This window comes from Lepisosteus platostomus, chromosome 9, assembly GCF_059453375.1.
Source record: "Lepisosteus platostomus isolate fLepPlt1 chromosome 9, fLepPlt1.hap1, whole genome shotgun sequence".
Classification (NCBI taxonomy): Eukaryota; Metazoa; Chordata; class Actinopteri; order Semionotiformes; family Lepisosteidae; genus Lepisosteus; species Lepisosteus platostomus.
The window spans coordinates 9,069,343-9,091,760 of NC_142619.1; the positions used below are offsets into that span (position 1 = coordinate 9,069,343).

At 37.4% G+C, this 22,418-nt stretch overlaps 1 protein-coding gene across 10 annotated transcripts in view; it reads left to right on the forward strand.

Annotated features, from left to right (window-relative positions):
* cacna1c (calcium voltage-gated channel subunit alpha1 C) overlaps nucleotides 1–22,418 on the forward strand; it is a 431,114-nt gene that overhangs the window by 345,737 nt on the left and 62,959 nt on the right. For all 10 annotated transcript variants that reach the window (XM_088646820.1, XM_088646811.1, XM_088646814.1 and 7 more), the window contains 11 exons: nucleotides 3,733–3,893; nucleotides 4,221–4,446; nucleotides 9,705–9,912; nucleotides 12,294–12,414; nucleotides 13,549–13,663; nucleotides 14,402–14,522; nucleotides 17,199–17,268; nucleotides 17,623–17,755; nucleotides 18,093–18,222; nucleotides 19,737–19,796; nucleotides 22,000–22,106. In XM_088646820.1, the coding sequence (XP_088502946.1) occupies nucleotides 3,733–3,893; nucleotides 4,221–4,446; nucleotides 9,705–9,912; nucleotides 12,294–12,414; nucleotides 13,549–13,663; nucleotides 14,402–14,522; nucleotides 17,199–17,268; nucleotides 17,623–17,755; nucleotides 18,093–18,222; nucleotides 19,737–19,796; nucleotides 22,000–22,106 (1,452 nt within the window). The remainder of the gene's footprint in view (nucleotides 1–3,732; nucleotides 3,894–4,220; nucleotides 4,447–9,704; nucleotides 9,913–12,293; nucleotides 12,415–13,548; nucleotides 13,664–14,401; nucleotides 14,523–17,198; nucleotides 17,269–17,622; nucleotides 17,756–18,092; nucleotides 18,223–19,736; nucleotides 19,797–21,999; nucleotides 22,107–22,418) is intronic.

Sequence of the window (22,418 nt, forward strand, 5' to 3'; positions counted from 1 at the left end):
TCGTGTGTGAATGCTACTGTGTGTCTATGTGATGTACATCATGTGTGCCACATTGTGATCACACGTTTGTGGCAACCAGGTGAGGCTTGAAAATGCAGTAAGTAGAACCTTCTCATTTTTTTTCCTTCCTAACTGTCTTGTGAATACAGAAGGCAAAAAACCTTGTTGCTCCATTTATGGTAAATAGTCGATATAATGGGGACATCAAAAAGACTAGTACAGCATTAACTGGGAGCAAAGTAGCTAGGTACTGTCCAGTATATGGGATTGACACTGAAGAGATGGATCAAAGCAATACTTGTCTTTGCCGAAAAGCCACGCAACACAAGCACAAAGAAGCTTAAACTGCTCTTTCAGATTCTACCTCAGATCTACCTCAGAATCTTCTTAAAAATGCATAGTCCCAAAACAGAATCAAGGTTTCTACAAAGGTAAAGCATCTGGAAGCATAACCTTAAAGTCTTACCTTCTGGGTATAAAATTCCAAATCTTCTCCAAATAGCTCATAAAGTTAACTAAAAAATATTTCAAATCATCCAAACATTGAATCTCTTTGACCTCTAGAATCTACCTTTGTTTGCTTCAGCCCCACCTGATATACTGTAGTGGTGAACTCCAATAAGTCCCAGGTTGTAGCTCATGTGTTCAATATGGAACAATGACAGGAGGAGGAGGCCTGAGCCACAATCCCCAACAGGCTGTGGGGAATAACCTGCAGCTCTTAGTAACCTGACCAGTCAAAGGAAGCTGGTGATTATTTTAAAATCAGCATGTGGTAGTTTCCATAGTTGCACATCGGCCATTTGGAGACAGATTCACAGTACTGAGCTAGAATTTATTGAGAGTTGAGACTGTGATTTGGAAGTACAGTTGCCTGGTTTTGGTCGGTTAGGGGCTGATGAAATCCATTGCAATCTGATTTAAATTAATTTGAAACAATCGCACGCCTGTACAAAGGTTGAAGGTGTTTCCATTGCATCAGAGTGCTTCTTGTAGGCTTGGAGACTACGAAAGACTACAAAAGAGCCCAGCTGTTGTGGCCAGCACATCAGGGTGCTGATGCTCACCCAGGGTCCAGAGTAAATTATCCACCTATTGTGTTTTTCAGAATCAGTAGTATCTAATGAATAAGCTTTAAGCAGTTGAATAGGCAAGGCTAGCTAATTTGCCCATGTTGTTTGTAATGTCACAGTCAAACTCAACCTCAGGACCCCAAGAACTATGAAAAGAAAACACGGCACTTCTGTACCACTTAGGTTATTCCATGAATGTACTGTAACTATTTGTAGGAAGCAGAAAGTTTGAGTAAAAAATGTTCATATTTTACAGCTACTAAATGTGATTTGTATTCCCAGTGAAACCAGTGCTTTGGAAATTGGTGATCTATGTCATCTGTTATTTAAAAATAATGTTTTCCACCTTTTAATGAGAACTTTGATTTGTTCTCCCTCTTTGATCCCCTTTCACTTTTTGTGCAATGGAAGCCATCTGAATCATTGACAGTCTGTTTTCACCATCCAAAGCTTGTTGGAATTTTAAAGTGTATTATATGAGCAATAAAGTGTGACTGACTGTGCACTGATTCAGAACACCAGAATGCCTTCTCAACTTTGATCAGGTTTTGTCTGTGCGTGATATAAATACGTACAATTCTCAAACTGGAGATCTCCAAGGTGATTTTTCACCTGCTAGAGATGATCATACAACATTTCAACCATTATATGAAAAAATAGCAACATAAATGTGTTTAGGAGTTATTGTTTTGCATTAAAAACTAATAAATACTCTTAAAACACTCTGTTGTGCACAGTATATAATTTTCTAATTTAACTTTTGAGCCACCAGTTTCCATTTTAAAAAAATAGTATTGTGAAATTAAGAGTAGTTGCTCTCCTTTGAATGAGATTCTGAACCAAAAACCCTGAGTATGTAAACATCTTAAAGATCTACATAAAGATCCTAATTGTCTTAAAGATCATTCTTAAAGATCCCATGACAGTGTTCATAAGATGAGGGATGTTAACTCCATTGACCTAACTTTCATTAGTATCCTTTGGAATAATAAGTGCTATGCCAATGCAAGAATTTATAATAATACTACATGTTTTACAATACTCTTCACCTTGGATATACTGGATTCAGACTCTGGCAGGATTCTATGGTTTAGTGCAGTGGTACTGAGTTCTAGTCTTAGTGGACCCTGGTGTCTTCTGGATTTCTGGTTCCATCTCAGTTCCTAATTGCTGATGCTAACTGATTTCTTTAGTTGATCTGATGACTTTTTAGACTTATGTTTACTTTTCTTCTACATATAGTCCCTGTTTTAAAAAACATACCCTATATCAGCACATGCAGTACAATGAAAAGAGTACGAACTGGGACAGTGAAGTTAAATTCATATTTCAGATAAAAAGATTAATAGCAGACGATTATAGAATGTCAGCCTCTGTTTATGAGTAATATTTTGCATACGTTAATATCATCAAGATCAAATACATGTAAATTATAATATTTGTTTTGTCTTCCTAATAAGTTAAATTACCTAATCACTCACGTTCGTATTCTCAAAGTCAAGCAAATAATCATTTAGTGTCATGAACTAAACTTTATCAAAGCTAAGCTCATGGTGATAACATGAATATGATAAAATGGTAGGCTATACTCAGTAGGCGGTGCGGTGGCTAAGGATCTGCGCCTGTGGCTGGGAGGTTGCCAGTTTGTATCCCATGGCTGGCAGAGGAATCCTACTCTGTTGGGCCCCTGACCAAGGCCCTTAACCCCAACTGCTCCAGGGGTGCCGTATAAATGGCTGACCCTGCGCTCTGACCCCAAGCTTCTCTCCCTGTCTGTGTGTCTCGTGTGAAAAGACACATTCCTAATACAAGAAATTGTATATGGCCAATAAAGTTATCTTATTAAAACTTGCTGGTCAGGTGTTTCTTGTTGTGTAAAAAAAATTAGGCTAGGCTGGGTTTGTCAGAGTTGTCCACTTGCTGGCTGTGTGCCAAGGATGTCCCAGAATGTAAAGAGAGAGTGTTACTTAGCCAGATCCCAAGTCAGACTCTTCAAAGGCTATATTAAAAAGCCAGGTTCTGCACAGTTCTAACTTCCCTGAGCCAACTTCAGAGCGAAGATCCTGGGTTGTAGCACTGTTACTAAATACCTGTATACTCTAATAATTAGGCTGTTGATAAAAAAGTCCAACTATATTAATTCCATTGATGAAGCAAACTTGGTTACTACAATTGGTTTGCAAGCTTCAAGATTACACTTGTGTAGAGTAAATCATAGGCATAATTCTGTTGGCATACTAGCCCAGGGTTATTCTAGAAAGATTATTAGAAATCTTTAATAACAATTATGTTATAGTGATAATATACCATGTCACTACACCCTTTACCCTTTAATTAATCATTAATCTCTGTTGCTCTTTTTTTTACTTAATTAATTATGTTAAACATATTTTGGATTTTAAATGTGGTATCATTGACATTACATATTATTTTATTTGATTAATTATGTAATCTGTTTCTACTTTGTGACCACTATTTTTTTTTCTCTTGCCTGGAGTTTTATCTATAGAAATACAATTTATATGGGTTAAAGAAACTTCTAGATAGAAATATTGTGCCACCATTTTCACCTCTGTGAATGCTGCTGCAACTCTCATACTTTTTCATCGTTTTTCCCCACACCATTCCCTTTTCTCTCCTCCATAACCCTCCCTTCTAGTCGGTATTCCCGACGATGGAACCGGTTTTGCCGACGGAAGTGCCGAGCGGGAGTGAAATCCAATGTCTTCTACTGGCTGGTGATCTTTCTGGTATTCCTCAACACACTGACCATTGCTTCCGAGCACCACAAGCAGGCCCTCTGGCTCACCGAAGTCCAAGGTACCTTCTTGTTTTCAGCCGGGCATACAGGGGCCTTAATTCCTGCTGTGTTCATTTACTAGGAGAAAGAAAAACAAAAGAAAAGGAAGGCGGCAGAGAAAAACAGTGGAAGGTTGACATTAAGAAAACAGGGAAAGAGTGTATACAAATCTGATATTGCCAAATTTTGCCAGATATCTTCCAATGATTCAGATTGTGTTTGACATAATTGTAAATCAGAGCTATTTTAGCTTTTCTTTGAACATTACATTACCTAACCATGAAATTCAGTTATCCATGTTCTCTTTTGACTAAGTCCAATGTTGATTCTCTTGTTGTCTGTTTCAGACATTGCCAACAAAGTGCTGTTGGCCCTGTTCACAGGAGAGATGCTGCTGAAAATGTACAGCTTGGGACTGCAGGCCTACTTTGTCTCACTGTTCAACCGCTTTGACTGTTTCATTGTCTGTGGTGGTATTCTGGAGACCATCCTGGTGGAGACCAAGATCATGTCCCCTTTGGGTATCTCAGTGCTGCGTTGTGTCAGGCTGCTCCGTATTTTCAAAATCACAAGGTACAAACTACTTTTAACCATAGTATTTATTTCTTTTTTTTTTGTTGGGGGGAGTGTTATTTTTAAAAACCCTTGTTGTTATGGGATAAAGAAGCACTACTTGACTTTGCTAACTGCAGCAGATGATATAGAATGATGGCACTAAACATACTGTACAGTAATTTTAACAGAAGGCGATCTCTTAGCATATAAAGTTAAGCATCAAATGGAGGACTCACAAAGGTCTCACTGATATCACTGTAAGGTTTCAGGTTTCACAACCAGCTTCAAGCCTCTTCATTGCTAATAATTACTTGAGCATTTCCACCTGAGAGAACACAGGTCAACCAGTTTAAAGGATTCAAGATTCTTACTGTAGCTAGTCCTATCTTTAACCTGCACTCTGAGTGGAATATAATTTAATGCTTTGTCTCCTCTTCTAGTTAGTGAGTCATAATAGTGAGATGAGTAGATCAACAACTATCAACTCACAATGAAAAAACAGACCTTAGGTACAACCCGGTATAGAATCTACAAGTAATCTGATCTCTCAGATTTACTCATAATGTATTATATTGTTACATTAAAGGGAAAATCTGGTATGTGACAAAACAAAACATAATCTGTAACAAATTGGTGTTCAGAACATACAGTATTGTGCCATTGAAACATTTCATTTGGTTGAAAATAAATGGTGCGAGTTTAATCCTCCAATGGTTTTTAAACATCTTGTAGTTTGCAAAGTGACAGTTTTAATAAAATAGCTATAAAGGTTGGTTTTGACTGGTATGTCCAATCAAGAATTTCAAGGTTAATAAGACGCTTGCTATCCCGCCAGCAAGACCGTAAGAAACATAAAAACATGGTTTGGGTATATAACGCATAATCCTAGGACAGCTATTGGGAAATTAAAAAATACTCTGGCATCATCAACATACAATGTCCATAAGGCTACCATTCAAGCTTGACATGATGAATGTGGTGTCTGCAGTAGAGTTCCATGGCAAAGACATGAAATTTGGATATAACAGCTAATTGACACCAATGATATGGTTATCATGAAAGTTTAAGCATCACCCTGTCTGAGAAGAACAGAAATCTATCTGTTTGTTCTGCTTTATAATTGTTTTTCCTTCATCCTGTTCACCTACTTAAAATTAAGGGACAGATGGATGTGGCTTTCATGAAGTCAGCCAGGATATTTTATCCAGAAGCCTGGTGCCTTTTGTCCAGAAACTAAGGCTTGCCCACTGATGACATGGATCTTAAAGAAAAATATCAATGTATTAAACTCGATAACCAAATGATTAAGATAGGCTATTAAGACTATACTTATTTTTGATTGGCCATCACAGTCTGCACAAGGATATTTAAAGCATCAGCAGAATGAAGTCACCCAACCTGCAGGAGCTAAAGAGGTTCTGCATGGAGGAGTGATCAGATCATTCTTATAAGCAGTTTAAGAACATTAAAAGGTTACAGGAAGAACCAACTCAAGATTATCAAAGGCAAAGAGATGCTTACAAAATATGTATTGCTGAAATATCGAATGCCATGCATCTATAGCTATTTGTGAATGTTTTTGACAGAAGTTCTGTTAATATGCAATACTGACAGCCACACCTGTTTCTACCATCAGTGTGTACAAACTTATACAGCATATTATAAACCATATGCACCCTTCAATATATTACAGTAGCTGTAAAAGTGGAGATTGGTGAATGAAGAGTACATGAGATTAAAAAATGAGAAAGCATTTATAATATAAGGCTTGAGAAACTATGTGAGGATGACAGCAATTTAGAACTGCTGTGACTAAAGTGGCTTGATTGTTGAACCTCAGGTAAGAACATCTGTTGGTCAATCACTGAGTGCTGGGGGCTTGTGTGAACCCACTCTAAGGATGAGTGATGAAGGTGATATTGATGTCTTTCTCGCATGAAAGTTTTTAAATCTCTGTGAAAGGGCTTAGAAGAAGTCAAGGTAATCATGGCTGGCAGAAGTAAAATGGGGGCACTATCTGCCTGGAGCAGTCTTTGATTCTTCCTGCTGTGACATGTACCCTGAAGTGCTCGGCAGGTGAAACAGGTAGAAAACTATTCCAATAGGCCTCCCCTTTCGGCTTCTGTTTCCAGCTTTTTCCTTGCTTCATTTAGTGTGCCTGCCAAGTTGGCCTGTTGTCATGACTGCATTGATTTTACTACGTGGACTGCGGTCCAACTTGCTACTATTAAAACACAAATAAATCAAAAGTGTGTTAGAATAATACAGTAAATTGATCTTGTTTGTTCTGGTTCATACAGTAGTAATAAGATGTCAATATTGATCCTGTAAGCTCAGAAACAATTACAATATTGTTTTCCCTTCTTCTGTTCAAATTGTGATTAATCACAGTCATGCAGATCCAAACTGTAAACCAGCTTGCAGCTAAGCAATATATTGACATTCTGCTAGTAAATTAATGTGTGTTTCAGAAGCTGAACATGTCCATCCAGTGAAACAAGGGATTTTTCTACATAGCACAACTAACAACCAATTAAAACAATTTATAAAAAATATATACAAGAAAATACATTTTATGCATTTGAACATGTGACAAATTTCAATAAAATATACGTTTACTGTACATAGGAGTGACCTATTCTATCCAATCTAATGAAAGTACTGAAATGTTATATGGAATGCACAGGATATTAATTCAGGCCTTTCCCTCAGTATGATCTTCTACAGGAAAACAGACTTGTTTATCTGAGCATGTGAAAAGGTAGATTGTTAGTCCATGTCTCTGTAATGCATAACTGAAGGCATCAGAAGTTATGCTGTTGTGTCACTTCAGATAGTCTCAAGGTTTTACAGTCAGTGCTGAAGAGCTACCTACAGTACATTTCAGAAAGATTTACATTGCTGGCTTAATGGTACCTTATCTTTAGGGATATCTCTTCATATTTTGTGGAACCTATGCTGTAATTGTATCATTACTACAGCTGGACTGGTCCTCTATTAGTCTTACTATGTAATATTTAGGGGCTTGAGTATTAATGCATTCTATATACTGTAATGTGTAGTACAATTTCTGTGTTTGTGTCTGTGTGTCTGCTTTGCCTTGCTCCCAATGCTTGCCAGAAAAGGCTCCTCCAACCCTGAATTGGAAGAAGTTTTCAGAAGATGGATGAATTTATATACTGTGTATAAACAGTTCATTCATTTTTAGACTTTCTTGTGTGTTGCATCCACATATTACTCAAATGACTGAGACATGTAATATCCCTTGTAAAATTCTCAATCTCTATATATTATATATGTATATTTACTATACTGTATATAATACTATGCTATATATTTAATATATATATTTAATATACTGATGAGGTTCATGTAGGGAGCTGTGTCAGCACGCAGTGTCAATGTCAGTAGAATATTCTTACAATTTAAGCTATTTTCATGGTCTACTGTGTTAAGAAGGAAAGGCATTTTCTTCATTTGGTTGTATTCATACGTCATTTAGAACAGTATGATTGACACAAAAGTACGTGATTGCTGACATTTGAGCAATTATTTTTGTTTCGGTTTAGTTCTAGGAAGATGAGGTTGCCATTGCTTGATGTTATCTTTAAAAAACGTTCCTGTAACGTATCACAACATAATGAATGAGCATTATTATGTAATTTAGAAAACAGAAGAGTCTCACTGGCATGGCTTATTCACATTTAGCTATTGGCAATTCAGGCAGTGACTACCACCTAAGCTTTTCAAGAGGTTCACGTAGTATAAAAGTACTCAGTCAGTAACTTCCATATTATATTCAAGTGTGTGTGCCAAAATGCAGTTTATACATTTACTGTAAGTCATCGATTCTGTGTATGAATGTATATGTATATATGAACCTCAGAAGATATTTGTAGCTGATAACATAGTCTGGTCACTGTGACTCAGTGATCTCACTGATCAATTATACATGAATACTAGAACAGAACAGTAAAAATCAATCTTAAAACACCAATGTTTTTTTAAAAAATCCATACTGTATTGGAATGCTGCAGTGCCAAGGAGTAAATGTATCTTTTCATTCCAGCACTATGAACACAAAACATTTCCCACCTTGATAAGTTTCCAAAAAAATGAAATACTAGCATTTAAGCTTTTCAAATACAAGTTTTACAACAGTGGTAGCATTTTACTGAAGTTTGCTGTATGTATTATGTTAGACATAAAACTCTTGCAGTTGTATTTCAGATTGCCTAGCCATTCTCTGTGAAGGCCTTGAAAACTCTGTCTATTATTACGTCAGAAAGCTTCCTGTTACTGACTGACATTTTTCCAGCTAAATATTTTATCACATGCATCCCAGCTAGAACCGGTCAATTCCTTATTTCTTCATATAGGATTTGACAGTGGTGCGATGTGACCTACAGGCTTTTTGATTGCTCAGAAATTATAAATATCTAATGACACACAGACTGACAAAACAAATGACAGATTTCAAAATGTATCTTCAAGCTCTTCCATTGTACTGACTATCACCTCCAATTTGTAGTTTGTAGGCAAGTCTCATTCTTGGTGCACGAATGGTACCGTAATTCAAATTCAAGACATATTGTGAGTCACATAACTATATAACATGTATAAAAATATACCTTTACACTCTTGTCTTACAACAGCAGTTTAACAATACTTTTGTTTAGTTTATATTTTGGTCATTTTTTAAATCAAATGCTAGTTATGGCATATGAATGAGAAGAACAATAAAAATACTTTTGCAAAACTGGAATTAAAAATACATGAATGAAACAAAGGTATATCTAGGGATGTTAGAGTATGTGTGAGATTTCATACAGTCCATTGAAATGAACGGAAATGTAATGTTTGCATTGTACCTTGAATTATTGTACTACAGGGCCAAGTGTTGTTTGCTTGGATTACTGTATGATAAAATGGGGAGGTTTGTGCATACTGTATGTCACAGGATGTCACAGTTCATACTGTATACTGTAGCCCAATAATCTTACTGTGCATGAAGGTGTGAACAGAGACTTTTTGCACTTGTACTGTATGTTAGTGAGCAAGAACACACCTCAAGTTTGCATCAAAAGCAAGGCACAGCATTGTTTTATGTAATTCTGTGGTTACTAAAGTACTTAACAGTGCTAAAGTACAGTAACGTTCCTCTCTCTGCAGTGCACATTTACATCTACTGTTATTTAAGGTTTATCTCCTTAGTCTTTTTAAATGAATGCTATTTGTTTTCAGTTCCATCTCCAGCTCATTGTTTGCCTTGGCAGGTACTGGAACTCCCTGAGTAACCTGGTGGCATCTCTGCTGAACTCAGTCCGCTCCATCGCCTCCCTGCTGCTGCTGCTCTTCCTCTTCATCATCATCTTCTCTCTACTGGGCATGCAGCTTTTTGGGGGGAAGTTCAACTTCGATGAAATGGAAACCCGCCGGAGCACTTTTGACAACTTTCCCCAGTCCCTGCTGACTGTCTTTCAGGTGAACTGTCTCAGCAATGCTGGGGGTACTGTAGCGTGCAAGTGAGAGAGAACTCACTGGGGCTGGGGCTGTGATGCGATTGGCGGAGAGCTCACTGGGATGGGGGTAGAATGTACAGTGCCTTGCGAAAGTATTCGGCCCCCTTGAACTTTTCAACCTTTTGCCACATTTCAGGCTTCAAACATAAAGATATAAATTTTTTATTTTATGTGAAGAATCACCAACAAGTGGGACACAATTGTGAAGTGGAACGAAATCTATTGGATTTTTGAAACTTTTTTAACTAATAAAAAAATGAAAAGTGGGGCGTGCAAAATTATTCGGCCCCCTTGCGTTAATACTTTGTAGAGCCACCTTTTGCTGCGATTACAGCTGCAAGTCGCTTGGGGTATGTCTCTATCAGTTTTGCACATCGAGAGACTGAAATTCTTGCCCATTCTTCCTTGCAAAACAGCTCGAGCTCAGTGAGGTTGGATGGAGAGCGTTTGTGAACAGCAGTTTTCAGCTCTTTCCACAGATTCTCGATTGGATTCAGGTCTGGACTTTGACTTGGCCATTCAAACACCTGGATACGTTTATTTGTGAACCATTCCTTTGTAGATTTTGCTGTATGTTTGGGATCATTGTCTTGTTGGAAGATAAATCTCCGTCCCAGTTTCAGGTCTTTTGCAGACTCCAACAGGTTTTCATCCAGAATGGTCCTGTATTTGGCTGCATCCATCTTCCCCTCAATTTTAACCATCTTCCCTGTCCCTGCTGAAGAAAAGCAGGCCCAAACCATGATGCTGCCACCACCATGTTTGACAGTGTGGATGGTGTGTTGAGGGTGATGAGCTGTGTTGCTTTTACGCCAAACATATCGTTTTGCATTGTGGCCAAAAAGTTCGATTTTGGTTTCATCTGACCAGAGCACCTTCTTCCACATGTTTGGGGTGTCTCCCAGGTGGCTTGTGGCAAACTTTAGACGAGACTTTTTATGGATATCTTTGAGAAATGGCTTTCTTCTTGCCACTCTTCCATAAAGGCCAGATTTGTGCAGTGTAAGACTGATTGTTGTCCTATGGACAGACTCTCCCACCTCAGCTGTAGTTCTCTGCAGTTCATCCAGAGTGATCATGGGCCTCTTGGCTGCATCTCTGATCAGTCTTCTCCTTGTCTGAGCTGAAAGTTTAGAGGGACGGCCAGGTCTTGGTAGATTTGCAGTGGTCTGATACTCCTTCCATTTCAGGATGATCGCTTGCACAGTGCTCCTTGGGATGTTTGAAGCTTGGGAAATCTTTTTATATCCAAATCCGGCTTTAAACTTCTCCACAACAGTATTACGGACCTGCCTGGTGTGTTCCTTGGTCTTCATGATGCTCTCTGCGCTTTCAACAGAACCTTGAGACTATCACAGAGCAGGTGCATTTATACAGAGACTTGATTACACACAGGTGGATTCTATTTATCACCATCAGTCATTTAGGACAACATTGGATCATTCAGAGATCCTCGCTGAACTTCTGGAGTGAGTTTGCTGCACTGAAAGTAAAGGGGCCGAATAATTTTGCACGCCCCACTTTTCATTTTTTTATTAGTTAAAAAAGTTTCAAAAATCCAATAGATTTCGTTCCACTTCACAATTGTGTCCCACTTGTTGGTGATTCTTCACATAAAATAAAAAATTTATATCTTTATGTTTGAAGCCTGAAATGTGGCAAAAGGTTGAAAAGTTCAAGGGGGCCGAATACTTTCGCAAGGCACTGTAACTGGGATACTGTATGGCTCATCAGATTCTTTAACAAAATGCAAGGTAGTGTATATGTTACCCTGAGTTATCACCAAATGTTAAATGAATTGTCAGTTCAAGCACCCAAGCTGTGGTGATATCCATTAATAGCTCAAGCACTGGAGTGGGTTGTTGCTGCTATGCAATATTATACAGTAAGTCATGTGAATTGTAAATAGCATAACAGCTAAATTCACAATGACAGTAATGAATAAGAAAGTCTTCACATATTCAGGAATTATAATACTGAATATGTACTGCATGTAATGAGCAAGAAAACTGTACTCATAGCTTCCACCAGTGTTTTTTTACAGTTTTAACAATCCCGACTGTTTTTAACACGGCTTATTTTGGGTAAGAAAAAATTAAATTATCATTTAGCAATTTTGTAATTCACACATAAGCAGAATCTCAGCAGGACAACATATAAAAAAGGAATTAATACATTAATAAGGAGGCTGTGTCTCCCACTGATGTACAGTGATTTACAGTAACTGTTGTAAAGAGTCCTTTCAAAATCGTTAGCCTAAACTGGCCTCAATCAAAACATTTCCCTGACCTGTGTCCTAATGGGGAGAACCAAAATCACCCACTCGTTCTTTTTCTACAACAGATCTTGACAGGAGAGGACTGGAATTCTGTAATGTATGATGGAATCAAGGCCTATGGGGGCCCCTCCTTCCCAGGAATGCTGGTTTGCATTTACTTCATCATCCTCTTCATCTGCGGAAACTGTATCCTCTCAGCCACTATTAAAGAGCTGTGGTCCTTTCTGTCCTCTTGGATATGTGCAGTACATTAGTAAAAGCATTTCTGCGAAGTTAATTGGCAAAGCATGCCACCCAGGATAGTGGCAAGACATTGCAATATGAATCTGCTTAACACAATAAGAAATAGGATAAGTGCTGACCCAATAGCATCCTCATTAAACACAGTTCTCTGTTCAGTCCATTTTTAAATGTCTGTCCTGAATCTGTAGTCCTGATTCCTATACTCAAAGCAGGCTGCACTCTGGTAGGTGAAGTGGCTGAAGCCTCTGAAAGTGAGAGCTCAGGTGTAGCTCATGGAGTCTTTGATGAAATACAGTAAGCAGGGCGGCAGCCTTGGTTTAGATGTGATGATTCAGTTGTTTCGGGCAAATTAAGCCAGAAAAAGCAAGGGTTTCAAAATGAGAAGCTGAATCTTAGTGAATGTGAAATTTTACTTCATACACTTTTGCAGCTGTTATGGTCTGGATGAAACAAAGCTGAAAGATGAACTATGGCGTTTCTCTTAAAGGGAAACTTTACTTAATAATACTCTTTTTAAAGTAATTCCAGGTATGAAAAGAGAGAAATCAGCTCTATGTGAATGCGCTTTTCTGTCTAAATGTAATTTAAAAAAAATATTTTAAAGTAATATTTTATTGTGGACTTGTTATGGTAAATGATGCCATTCATGAACAGTGAAATGTGTTGTAATTACATGTAAGTTACATATTAAGTAACTAACATATTAAGGCCTTCTCTTTCTAACCTGTCCATTTAAAACAGTATGAAAGAGACATTAATTGGGGTATCTGAAAGGACAGACATTTGCCATCATCGAAGAGTATGTAATACTTTGTGCTGTGGAAAGGATACAAAAAGAGTGTACTGTAGGTAAGGGTTTTTGAGCTTGAAAACCAATGAACGTATTAATTGCAGAAGTACCCAATGATTATTTTACAGTATTTCAATATTGATCATCAGGGAAATCATGATATCAGGCATAACTCATCTCCTTCTATTCTCAGTACACTACACCTTAATGTGCACAGTGTTTATCCCTTTTCAATTCTTAGGTCTGCAATTCCTTTCTTGTGCCTCTTTAACCGCTCCTTCAACCAGACATCCTACTGAATGTCTTCTTGGCCATCGCCGTGGACAACCTGGCCGATGCTGAGAGCCTGACGTCAGCCCAGAAGGAGGAAGAGGAAGAGAAGGAGAGGAAAAAGCTGGCCAGGTCAGTTGATTGTAGTAGACAATAAAGTGGATAGTAGGGCATATTGGCAATTCCCATTTACTACAGGATAACATAATTTTAATACTGCTGTTAATATTTGTAAACTTGTTTTTTAAACACGATAATGGTTTTGACTAGGGTGTAAGAGTCAGCTCGTCTACTGTAATTCATTTGGTTGCTAAAAGCTAGTAGAATCTCATACAATACAACCATTTCCAGGGGGAAACCAGAGCAAACAAAATTGCATTTTTAAGGTTAATTTTCCTTGTTGATTTTTTTTATCTTGACAAGCTCTGATAGCGAGTTTCCACAGTACAGGCAACAGTAAAATCTTCAACTAGATACACAGGCCCACTCCAGCATCACTCTTTACAAGGCTGAATGGAAAGTATTACCAAACCAAATTTTCATTTGTCCAAATTGAAAGTATTACCATGGCTCAAAAATGAAGAAAAATAAAGTATAAACATTGGAGCAAAACCTAAATTTTGCACTTCACTTCATATAAAATTGTGATGACAGTAAGTGTTTTACTGTTTTGATATCCTGTGATACTGTATCGGTAAGTTGTAACAAATTTTTGTAGTGATTCTTGGTTGTTGACACTACAAGAATTAATTAATATTGTCTTATCTCTAGATCACATTAGCCTTCATTGGTGTTCTCCTGATGCTAACCTGTCCAATCCGTTGAGCACTGACTAAATGAGGCATCTTATGCTTTGCTATGCTTTTCAAGGACTGCCAGCCCAGCGAAGCGCCCTGAAAATGAGAAGCCGCCAATAGAGGAGGAGAAGAAGGAGGAGAAAATTGAGCTGAAATCAATCACAGCTGATGGAGAGACTCCAACTGCAACCAAGGTAAGACCTCTGAATTATACAGTACAGGAAAGTGTGAGACAGGCTGCACTTTTTAACATTTGCTGCCATTTCGTTATGGTCTTATCGCCAGAGGGTAATTACAATATTAGCAGAAGGCAGACAGGGTGGGATGAGATCATATTTTTATGATTTTGCCCTTGTACACCTTTATTTAATAGCATCTGTTCAACATCAAAATTCCATCCATCCATCCATTTTTTACAAGTACTTTTTCCTTTGAGGGTCACAGTGAATCAATTTGCAGTTGTAAGTTAACATTGCAAGCATAACAGAGTTCCCAGAGAAAACATCTGCAGACACAGAGAGAGAGATTGCAGGCTTCATACAGAAGGAACTCCACATTTGAATTGAAACCAGGACCCAAGATTCTCGAGGAAAACAGTACTAATCACTATTCCACTGTGCTTCCATTTCCTAAATGGATTAACTAAATATAAAGAGAAATTAGATACAGTACATAAAACTTTTATCTATAATTGCCCTTACTAGTTGCTGTAAATAATGTAGGAAAGAAAATGTATACTGTATATGCATCATAATATTTTTGGAAATCATATGTTATCAAAAAAATAGATTTTAAATTAATCAACTGCCTGCAATTGTGTTTAAAAATGTTTACTGATGGTCATATTTTGATGATATTTCTTACCTAGGAAAATATGTGGATTTGCAGATATTTCTACTTTGCCTTCAGTTATTGAAGTAAAAAATTTAATGAGAGCTTTGTATAACTTCAGTACTAATGTAAATCACAATAGATTTCAATAGATCTTCCAACTCTTTATAAGATAAGATAATAAGCACTTATCTTGGGCCAGTGGCACTGTGGCTAAGGATCTGCGCCTTTGGCTGGCAAATACTGCAGCCGGCAGAGGAATCCTACTCCGTTGGACCCCTGAGCAAGGCCCTTAACCCCAACTGCTCCAGGGGCGGTGTACAATGGCTGACCCTGCACTCTGACCTCAAGCTTCTCTCCCTGTCTGTGTGTCTGTGTCTCATGGAGAGCAAGCTGGGTGTGCGAAAAGACTAATTCCTAATGCAAGAAATTGTATATGGCTAATAAAGTGATCTTATCTTTAGATGATATACTGTAACATTTAATCTTGCTCTTCATATTATATTAAGCAATGTTCCTGTAAAGCAATCCTTTGTGGTGATCATTTTAAAGTCAACAAACATATGCTAACCTTTATGGCAAGAAAAATCACTTAATTAAGAAATTGTATGGCAAAACATAAACCTTTTAAAGCATGATACTCCAAATATAAATCAAGAGACCAATTATAATAGTTTAGAGTCCTTTTCATTTCCTTTATATTGTGCTCATTATTCATTGTGATTTTTACCATGATACATTTTTACCATGATGCAAATTTGTGCTACTGGGAACTTTTAACACCCTAGATACATGATGTATCGCACCCTAGATCTGTGTCTCCTCATAATTCAAACACATTGCTGTAAAGACAGCTCTTTATTCTTCATGGTAGAGTTTCTGCTCTAACATGCACTGTCAGCTGAGGAACCATATATAAATAAGTGTTCTTCTGAAAACATAAAAAACTGTATACAAGACTCTGTTTTCCTTGCAATCGAAATAATGTAGGGTATAAGTAAGTAATATAATCAGTAATGAACATTATTTTATGTGTCAATCAAATAATTTTTTTCTTTTTAATAATCAAATATTACCAGGAAAATGTACAGAAAACAAAAAAGTAGACAGTCCAGGCCAAACTGAGAGGAAAAAATTAAAACTGTTGTTGTTGCTTTACAATCAAGTAATGTGTACAGTATACAGTATGTTATAAGGAATAAATATGAATGATGATTCTAACATCATACAGTATGTGTTTTGTTATTTACAAAATCTGTGTATGTCCACATCTGAAGCAGGCTCACTTATCTTTATTGATGAAGTAACAAATAATAGCTGCAGCAGAATGAATTCTGAAGTTTACAGTCAAATTTTGTTGATTAATATATAAGAAAATACTTCCATGTTCACTTGGAGGTGCTTCACCATACAACATGACAATGACTCAAAACATGTGGTCAATGCAACCAAGGAGTTACAAGGAGAAGAACAAAACTTGTCTAAATTGTCTAAATTGCAAGCACTAATGAACAGTACAGTCAAAACACCACAAAGAATTCCAAATGATTACACATCGCATTTCATAGAATTCTTCATTCTTAATTCCAGTGGGTTGCAGGCTTCAAGCACTTTTTCCATCAAGGGGATTTAAAACTGAATATTAATTTGGCTCTCTGTCACTTAAAATGCATATGATTTAAGTACCTACAGTATGCCATACTATGTATAGTCCTTTGACATCACAGAGATGAAGTGTGGTTTTGTTCTAATATGATTAAATATGTGTATAGAATTACTAAAAATATAATGTATATTTTTGTATATTGTACTTGTCATTCACATTAAAGTCATGCTTATATACAATGTATAAAGCAAAAACAACTGTTTTGACATTGCTGTCCCAATATGTTTGGAAAGCAGTGAATATATTTATTAAATTGCATACAGTATGAACTGAACTAAGTTCCTATGAACTCTTAGACTGTTCCTCTCTCTAAAAGTGTTTGTTCTCTCAAAGTGTTTTTCTCTTAGAGATGTCCACTGTGTTTGGTTTGCAGATTGCAATTGACGAGTTTCAAGGTGATGAGAACGAAGAGAAAAATCCTTATCCCGCCAATGACTTCCCAGGTGCAGATCTATTACACAGTAATTAAATAATACTATTGGAGTGTCTTCTCTTGCTTCCTGTTGTAGTACAAAATGAGTGATGGATGATGCTACAAACTGCTTACAACATGTAATTACTGTATAAACCTTTGTATAAAACTTTTTTCTTTTTCTTTATTGGATTCATTCAGATCACATAATTATTAAGATCTGTCATTGGAGCTATGGTATGGATTGTATGCTTTCAATAAAGATCTTAGTCTTAATTAAGCAACACAGCTGCAATATGCAGTATGCAGTCCCAGTCCTTGCCCCTACATTATTACTGCCTCTTATTTCTTTTTATGGTGACCTCACCTACCCTGTCTTCCTCAGGGGAGGATGAAGACGAGGAACCCGAGATGCCAGTAGGTCCTCGCCCTCGCCCGCTGTCAGAGCTGCAGCTGAAGGAGAAAGCCGTCCCTATGCCCGAGGCCCGCGCCTTCTTCATCTTCAGCCACACCAACAAGTGAGGAGCGCATGGGCTTGGTTTGCTCATTAATCCAACAGTCACTGGTCACTGAGACACATTTATAATCTGTGGCTTCTGCAATGTAGAGATAGAGCTGGTACTCCGGTACCAGTACAGATGTAATCTGTGGAAATTAAGAACCCCTGTAGGCCCCCTGCCTTCCACCACCACCTGATTTGAACTAAATCTAAACGTCTACGGGCTATTCCAAACATTCAAATGAAGGTCCATTCACACTTACTAATAACAGTGACTGCTAACACGTCAGTTGAAATATCTGCAAATGCGGAGTGATCTTTTAGTGGGCGTACATATTTGGTTTTCTATCTTAAAGATTCCGGGTCCTCTGCCACAAGATTGTCAACCACAACATCTTCACGAACCTCATCCTTTTTTTCATCCTGCTGAGCAGCATCTCTTTAGCTGCAGAAGATCCAGTGCGAAATGATTCCTTTAGAAACAAGGTAAGAGCATTGATTTTATGAATGCTTATGAATATATTACTCCCATTATGAATACATAACAATATGACACTTTAATCTTAACAGCAGAGAAATAAGCAGCCCTGACTTCACAGCTGTGTGCCCATAGTAAGATCTTATAATGTATTTCCCAACCATAATAATTTAATTGTTTCTGTGACTGGGCTAGATAATTAGTTCTTCACAGCTCTTTAACTGCCTTTGATATAACATGTACAAAAAGTAAAATGGAGAATAGAACTCAGGTGCTTTATACAGTAGAAAAAGTATTTTACCTAATGTCTATTTTTACGTATATTTAGTATTATAAACTGTATTTTGGATTTAATGATGAAGGAGGCGGCAAAGTGACTCGGTGGTTATCATTACTGCCTTGCAGCACTGGTGTCCTGGGCTTAATTGCTGAAATGCTGTCTATAGTACATGGATTTTGTAAGTTCTCCCCAAGTTCGCGTAGGTTTCCTCTCCTTGCTCTGGTTTCCTCCCTACATCCAAAGGCATACAGTACTGGCAGGGTAATTGACATCTGGGAAAATTGACCCTGGTGTGTGTGTGTCTCTGCCCTGTGATGGACTGGCGTCCTGTCCAGGATGTTTCCTGCTAACTGCTTTTCCTCCTATACTGCTAACCAATTGCTTGCTGGGTAAGGCTCCAGCTCCCCAGTGACCCTGTATTGGATAAATACAGTCAGAAAATGGATGGATGATGTAGGATTAATGAGTGGTATAATTCAATTTGATTTAATAATTCTCTAATTTCAATGTAAAGCAAAGTGCATAGAGGATTTTTTTGGTCATTCCTTACAATCCTTTTCATCATAGTTTTTAACAACAAAGACAAAATTAAGGAAAAGACAGCAAAATAAATTGGTGACTCAATAGTTTTGGAGAAAACAAGGAGAAAGGAAAGAGGATGACAGTTTTGGAAGAATGTAATGTACATGTAGGTATTTTAAGGATGCTCATGATGGTGGGCTTTATTAAAGATGGATTGAAAAGAACCAGAGAGAACATATTTGTTCAACAGATAGGAAATAAAAGTAGGAAGTAATAGTAGGAGAAAATGCTTCTTTGGACTGAAGAGTGAAGAAGAACTCAATAGAATAGTGTGTTGAGTTTGTGATTGTGGAGCAGAAAGTAAAGATCAGTGTCTGAATAAAGTGAGAAAGAATAAATGGGCAGTAGAGTAGAACTGGAAGAGGATTACATTGTTGGGGTATCAGACAGTAGTCCATTTGAAAAGAAGAAGGGATAGTGGTGACGGACGTATTGAAGGCTTTGTAGACACTTATAAATTTGGATAAGAAGAAGGCAAGACTCTTGAAAGTTTTGGATATGAAGAGTGAGACAGTAGGAGCTAGAGAATAATTTCAATTTTTCCTCTGTAGTATGTGTTCCTTTTTTGTAGTGTATTTCTAATACCAGATTTATCACTTCTCTCTCTCCAATACCAAAATTCCAATAACTTCTCACGTAGGTCTTTTTTACTTCTCTCAGATCCTGTGCTATGCAGACTATGTCTTCACTGGACTGTTCACCATTGAGATCATCTTAAAGGTGAAGCCTCCTAATGCATACAAGTAATGTTTTAATGCTGGGTGGCACAGTGATGCAGTGGTTCACATTGCTGCCTCACAGTGCTGCGGCCCTGAGTTCGATTCCTGGGGTGTTATTCGTACAGTATGGCATTTGTATGTTCTCCTTGTGTTCACATGGTTTTCCTCGAGTTACAAAATTGTCCCTGGTTTGAGTGTTTCTATCCATGCATGGAACCAGAACTGTAGGCTTCATGTTTGCCAGACTACGTTTGCATACAGTGTTTGCATTTGCCATATCCACCTCAGCCATGAGTTAGATTTCCCTCTTGAGTCCCAAGCATGTTTACTGTTTTATACAGTGATAATCCACTGTACAGTACATTGATCCTTTATCCATTGATTCCTAAACAAGGTGCCTCTATATTTATACCACTATTAATTTTCTGTTGCCTGAATGCCTTTGAGTCATTCCAAAGATCAAGTCGTAAGATAGCAGAAAGATAAACTCTTAACAGTACTTTACATTGCATGTAAACAATGTTTTACTTTCATCTTTGTTCTCTAATACACTGAATACATATTAAATATGGGTATTGCCACTATATTTATAAATATTGTAACAGAGCACACAGATCTGGAGTGTTGTTCTTGGGTTAGACTGCTGGGGTACTGTCTGAACATTAAAGAAAGGAATAAGAACACATTCTGCTCGAGATAGTTGAGCAAATCAGCGACACCTGTGGGTAAGATGATTTGTCTTTACAAAAGAGAACAGTGGACAACTGAGATTATCTAAACCTCCAGGAGTGGACCAATCAGGCCTTGAGTGAGACAAACATGTTAAAGGTGTGCAACCAAAGGAGAATAAAAGTCAATTAGTTTATATCACAGGGAAAGGTTACAGTTGTTTTGTCAAGTGCATTTAATATGATGAGTCTGATAATTGTCCCTGACCAAACACGATCCTCCAGTTTCAAGTCAAATAAAACATCCTAAACTGGGAAAGTGGAATAGCTATGGTTAAAGATCAGAACAAGAAGGGAAGGTTTAAAACTAAACGATTTGTCTGCCCTCAGCCAATTACTGTCTCTTCTATTAGGAATGGTTATATAGACTTAGGTCCTTCTGATCACGCTGCCTACAGTGGAGGATCTGCTACAATGTGCAGTGGCTAATCAGAAATAAACTGTTGTTTAAAACTTTATATAAAAAAAAATTAAAAAACCCTTCGTAATATGATACCAAATTCTAAAACAACACACAAAAACAGTCCCTAACTATTTGCTAAGCATCCAAACCACACAGTTTCCCCCCTCAAACTTTTCAAAAACATTTAAAATTCTCAAAACAGAATTCCTCGGTTCCACTTGCTTGTTCAGTTTGTTGCTTCCTTCCCTCACCCCTTCTGGTGCAGCAGAAGTTCTGCCTTCTGTCCCCAAATGGCAGATAATAGGTTCCTTTGATCGGTCAGAGCTGCTGCCCTCGGTCACCAGACCAATTGTCTTTGGTGACTGAGGGCAGCAGCTCATTCCTCATAGCATTCTGGGGAATGTGATCCAGACAAGAATCTCTATTGTGATTACTGGGCAGCAAGCCTCTCCCAGTGTGTTAATGTGCAATTATTAACAACAATTTTTACATTGTTAATTAGATTTTACTACTTACAGTAGACACGTGTTGTGTACCCCAGGCAATGCATATACTGTACAGGGATAATAGTCTACCATTTTCAAGATTAAAAAGGTTCAGTTCTTGAAATCTATCAGTTAAATGTGTGGTTGCTCTTCTCTGGCCAACACTGTTCTCCATACAGTATGTACAGTATTTTGGTTAAAAGATACCCCTGTGAACAATTCATTTTATTAGCTCTTAGGATTCCTGTTAATGGGCTTGGTGATAATGTTTCCAATTCACTACTGCTAGTAAGGAGGACAGTCTTCATGGGAGAGCAACATTCTGTTCAGTAACAGTGTTTTAAATATTACTGTAGAGTGCAGAGGTAGAATATTATAGAGTACCTTTACAGCAAAGTGTCTAAATATGGTAGTTATGAGAAAACATGAAGATTGTCTTATTGCTCAATGACATGGCCCTTTCACAACCACAATATGCCCATTGATATTTGTAGTGGAACAATTGGCTAAAATTGGCTAAAAATACTAAAACAGTATTATATTGAGGACTAATTTCTAATAACTAATAACTTGTATGTTTTTTTACAGATGACAGCCTATGGAGCCTTCCTTCACAAGGGGTCCTTCTGTCGAAATTACTTTAATATCCTGGACTTGGTGGTTGTCAGTGTATCCGTCATCTCCTCTTTTATTCAGTGAGTCTCTACTCAACTATTCAGGTTTAATGCGGTTAAGATCGGAGGAAAAAAATAATAATTTCATGAGAAATTAGTCTGGCAAATGAATGTGTTGCCATTGAATCAAAATGAAACAGATTCACTGTAGAAACAATCGTGAATGGATGATAGGAATTAAATAGCCAGGTGGTGTATTGTTTTTTTCTGCACGCTTAATTTTTGGTACAAAATACTTTATATACTTAAAATATATGTATTTTTTAAGATTTCTGATGTGGAGTTGTTTACAATATGTGCAATTATAATATTATAGGACAATCATTTGTTCAA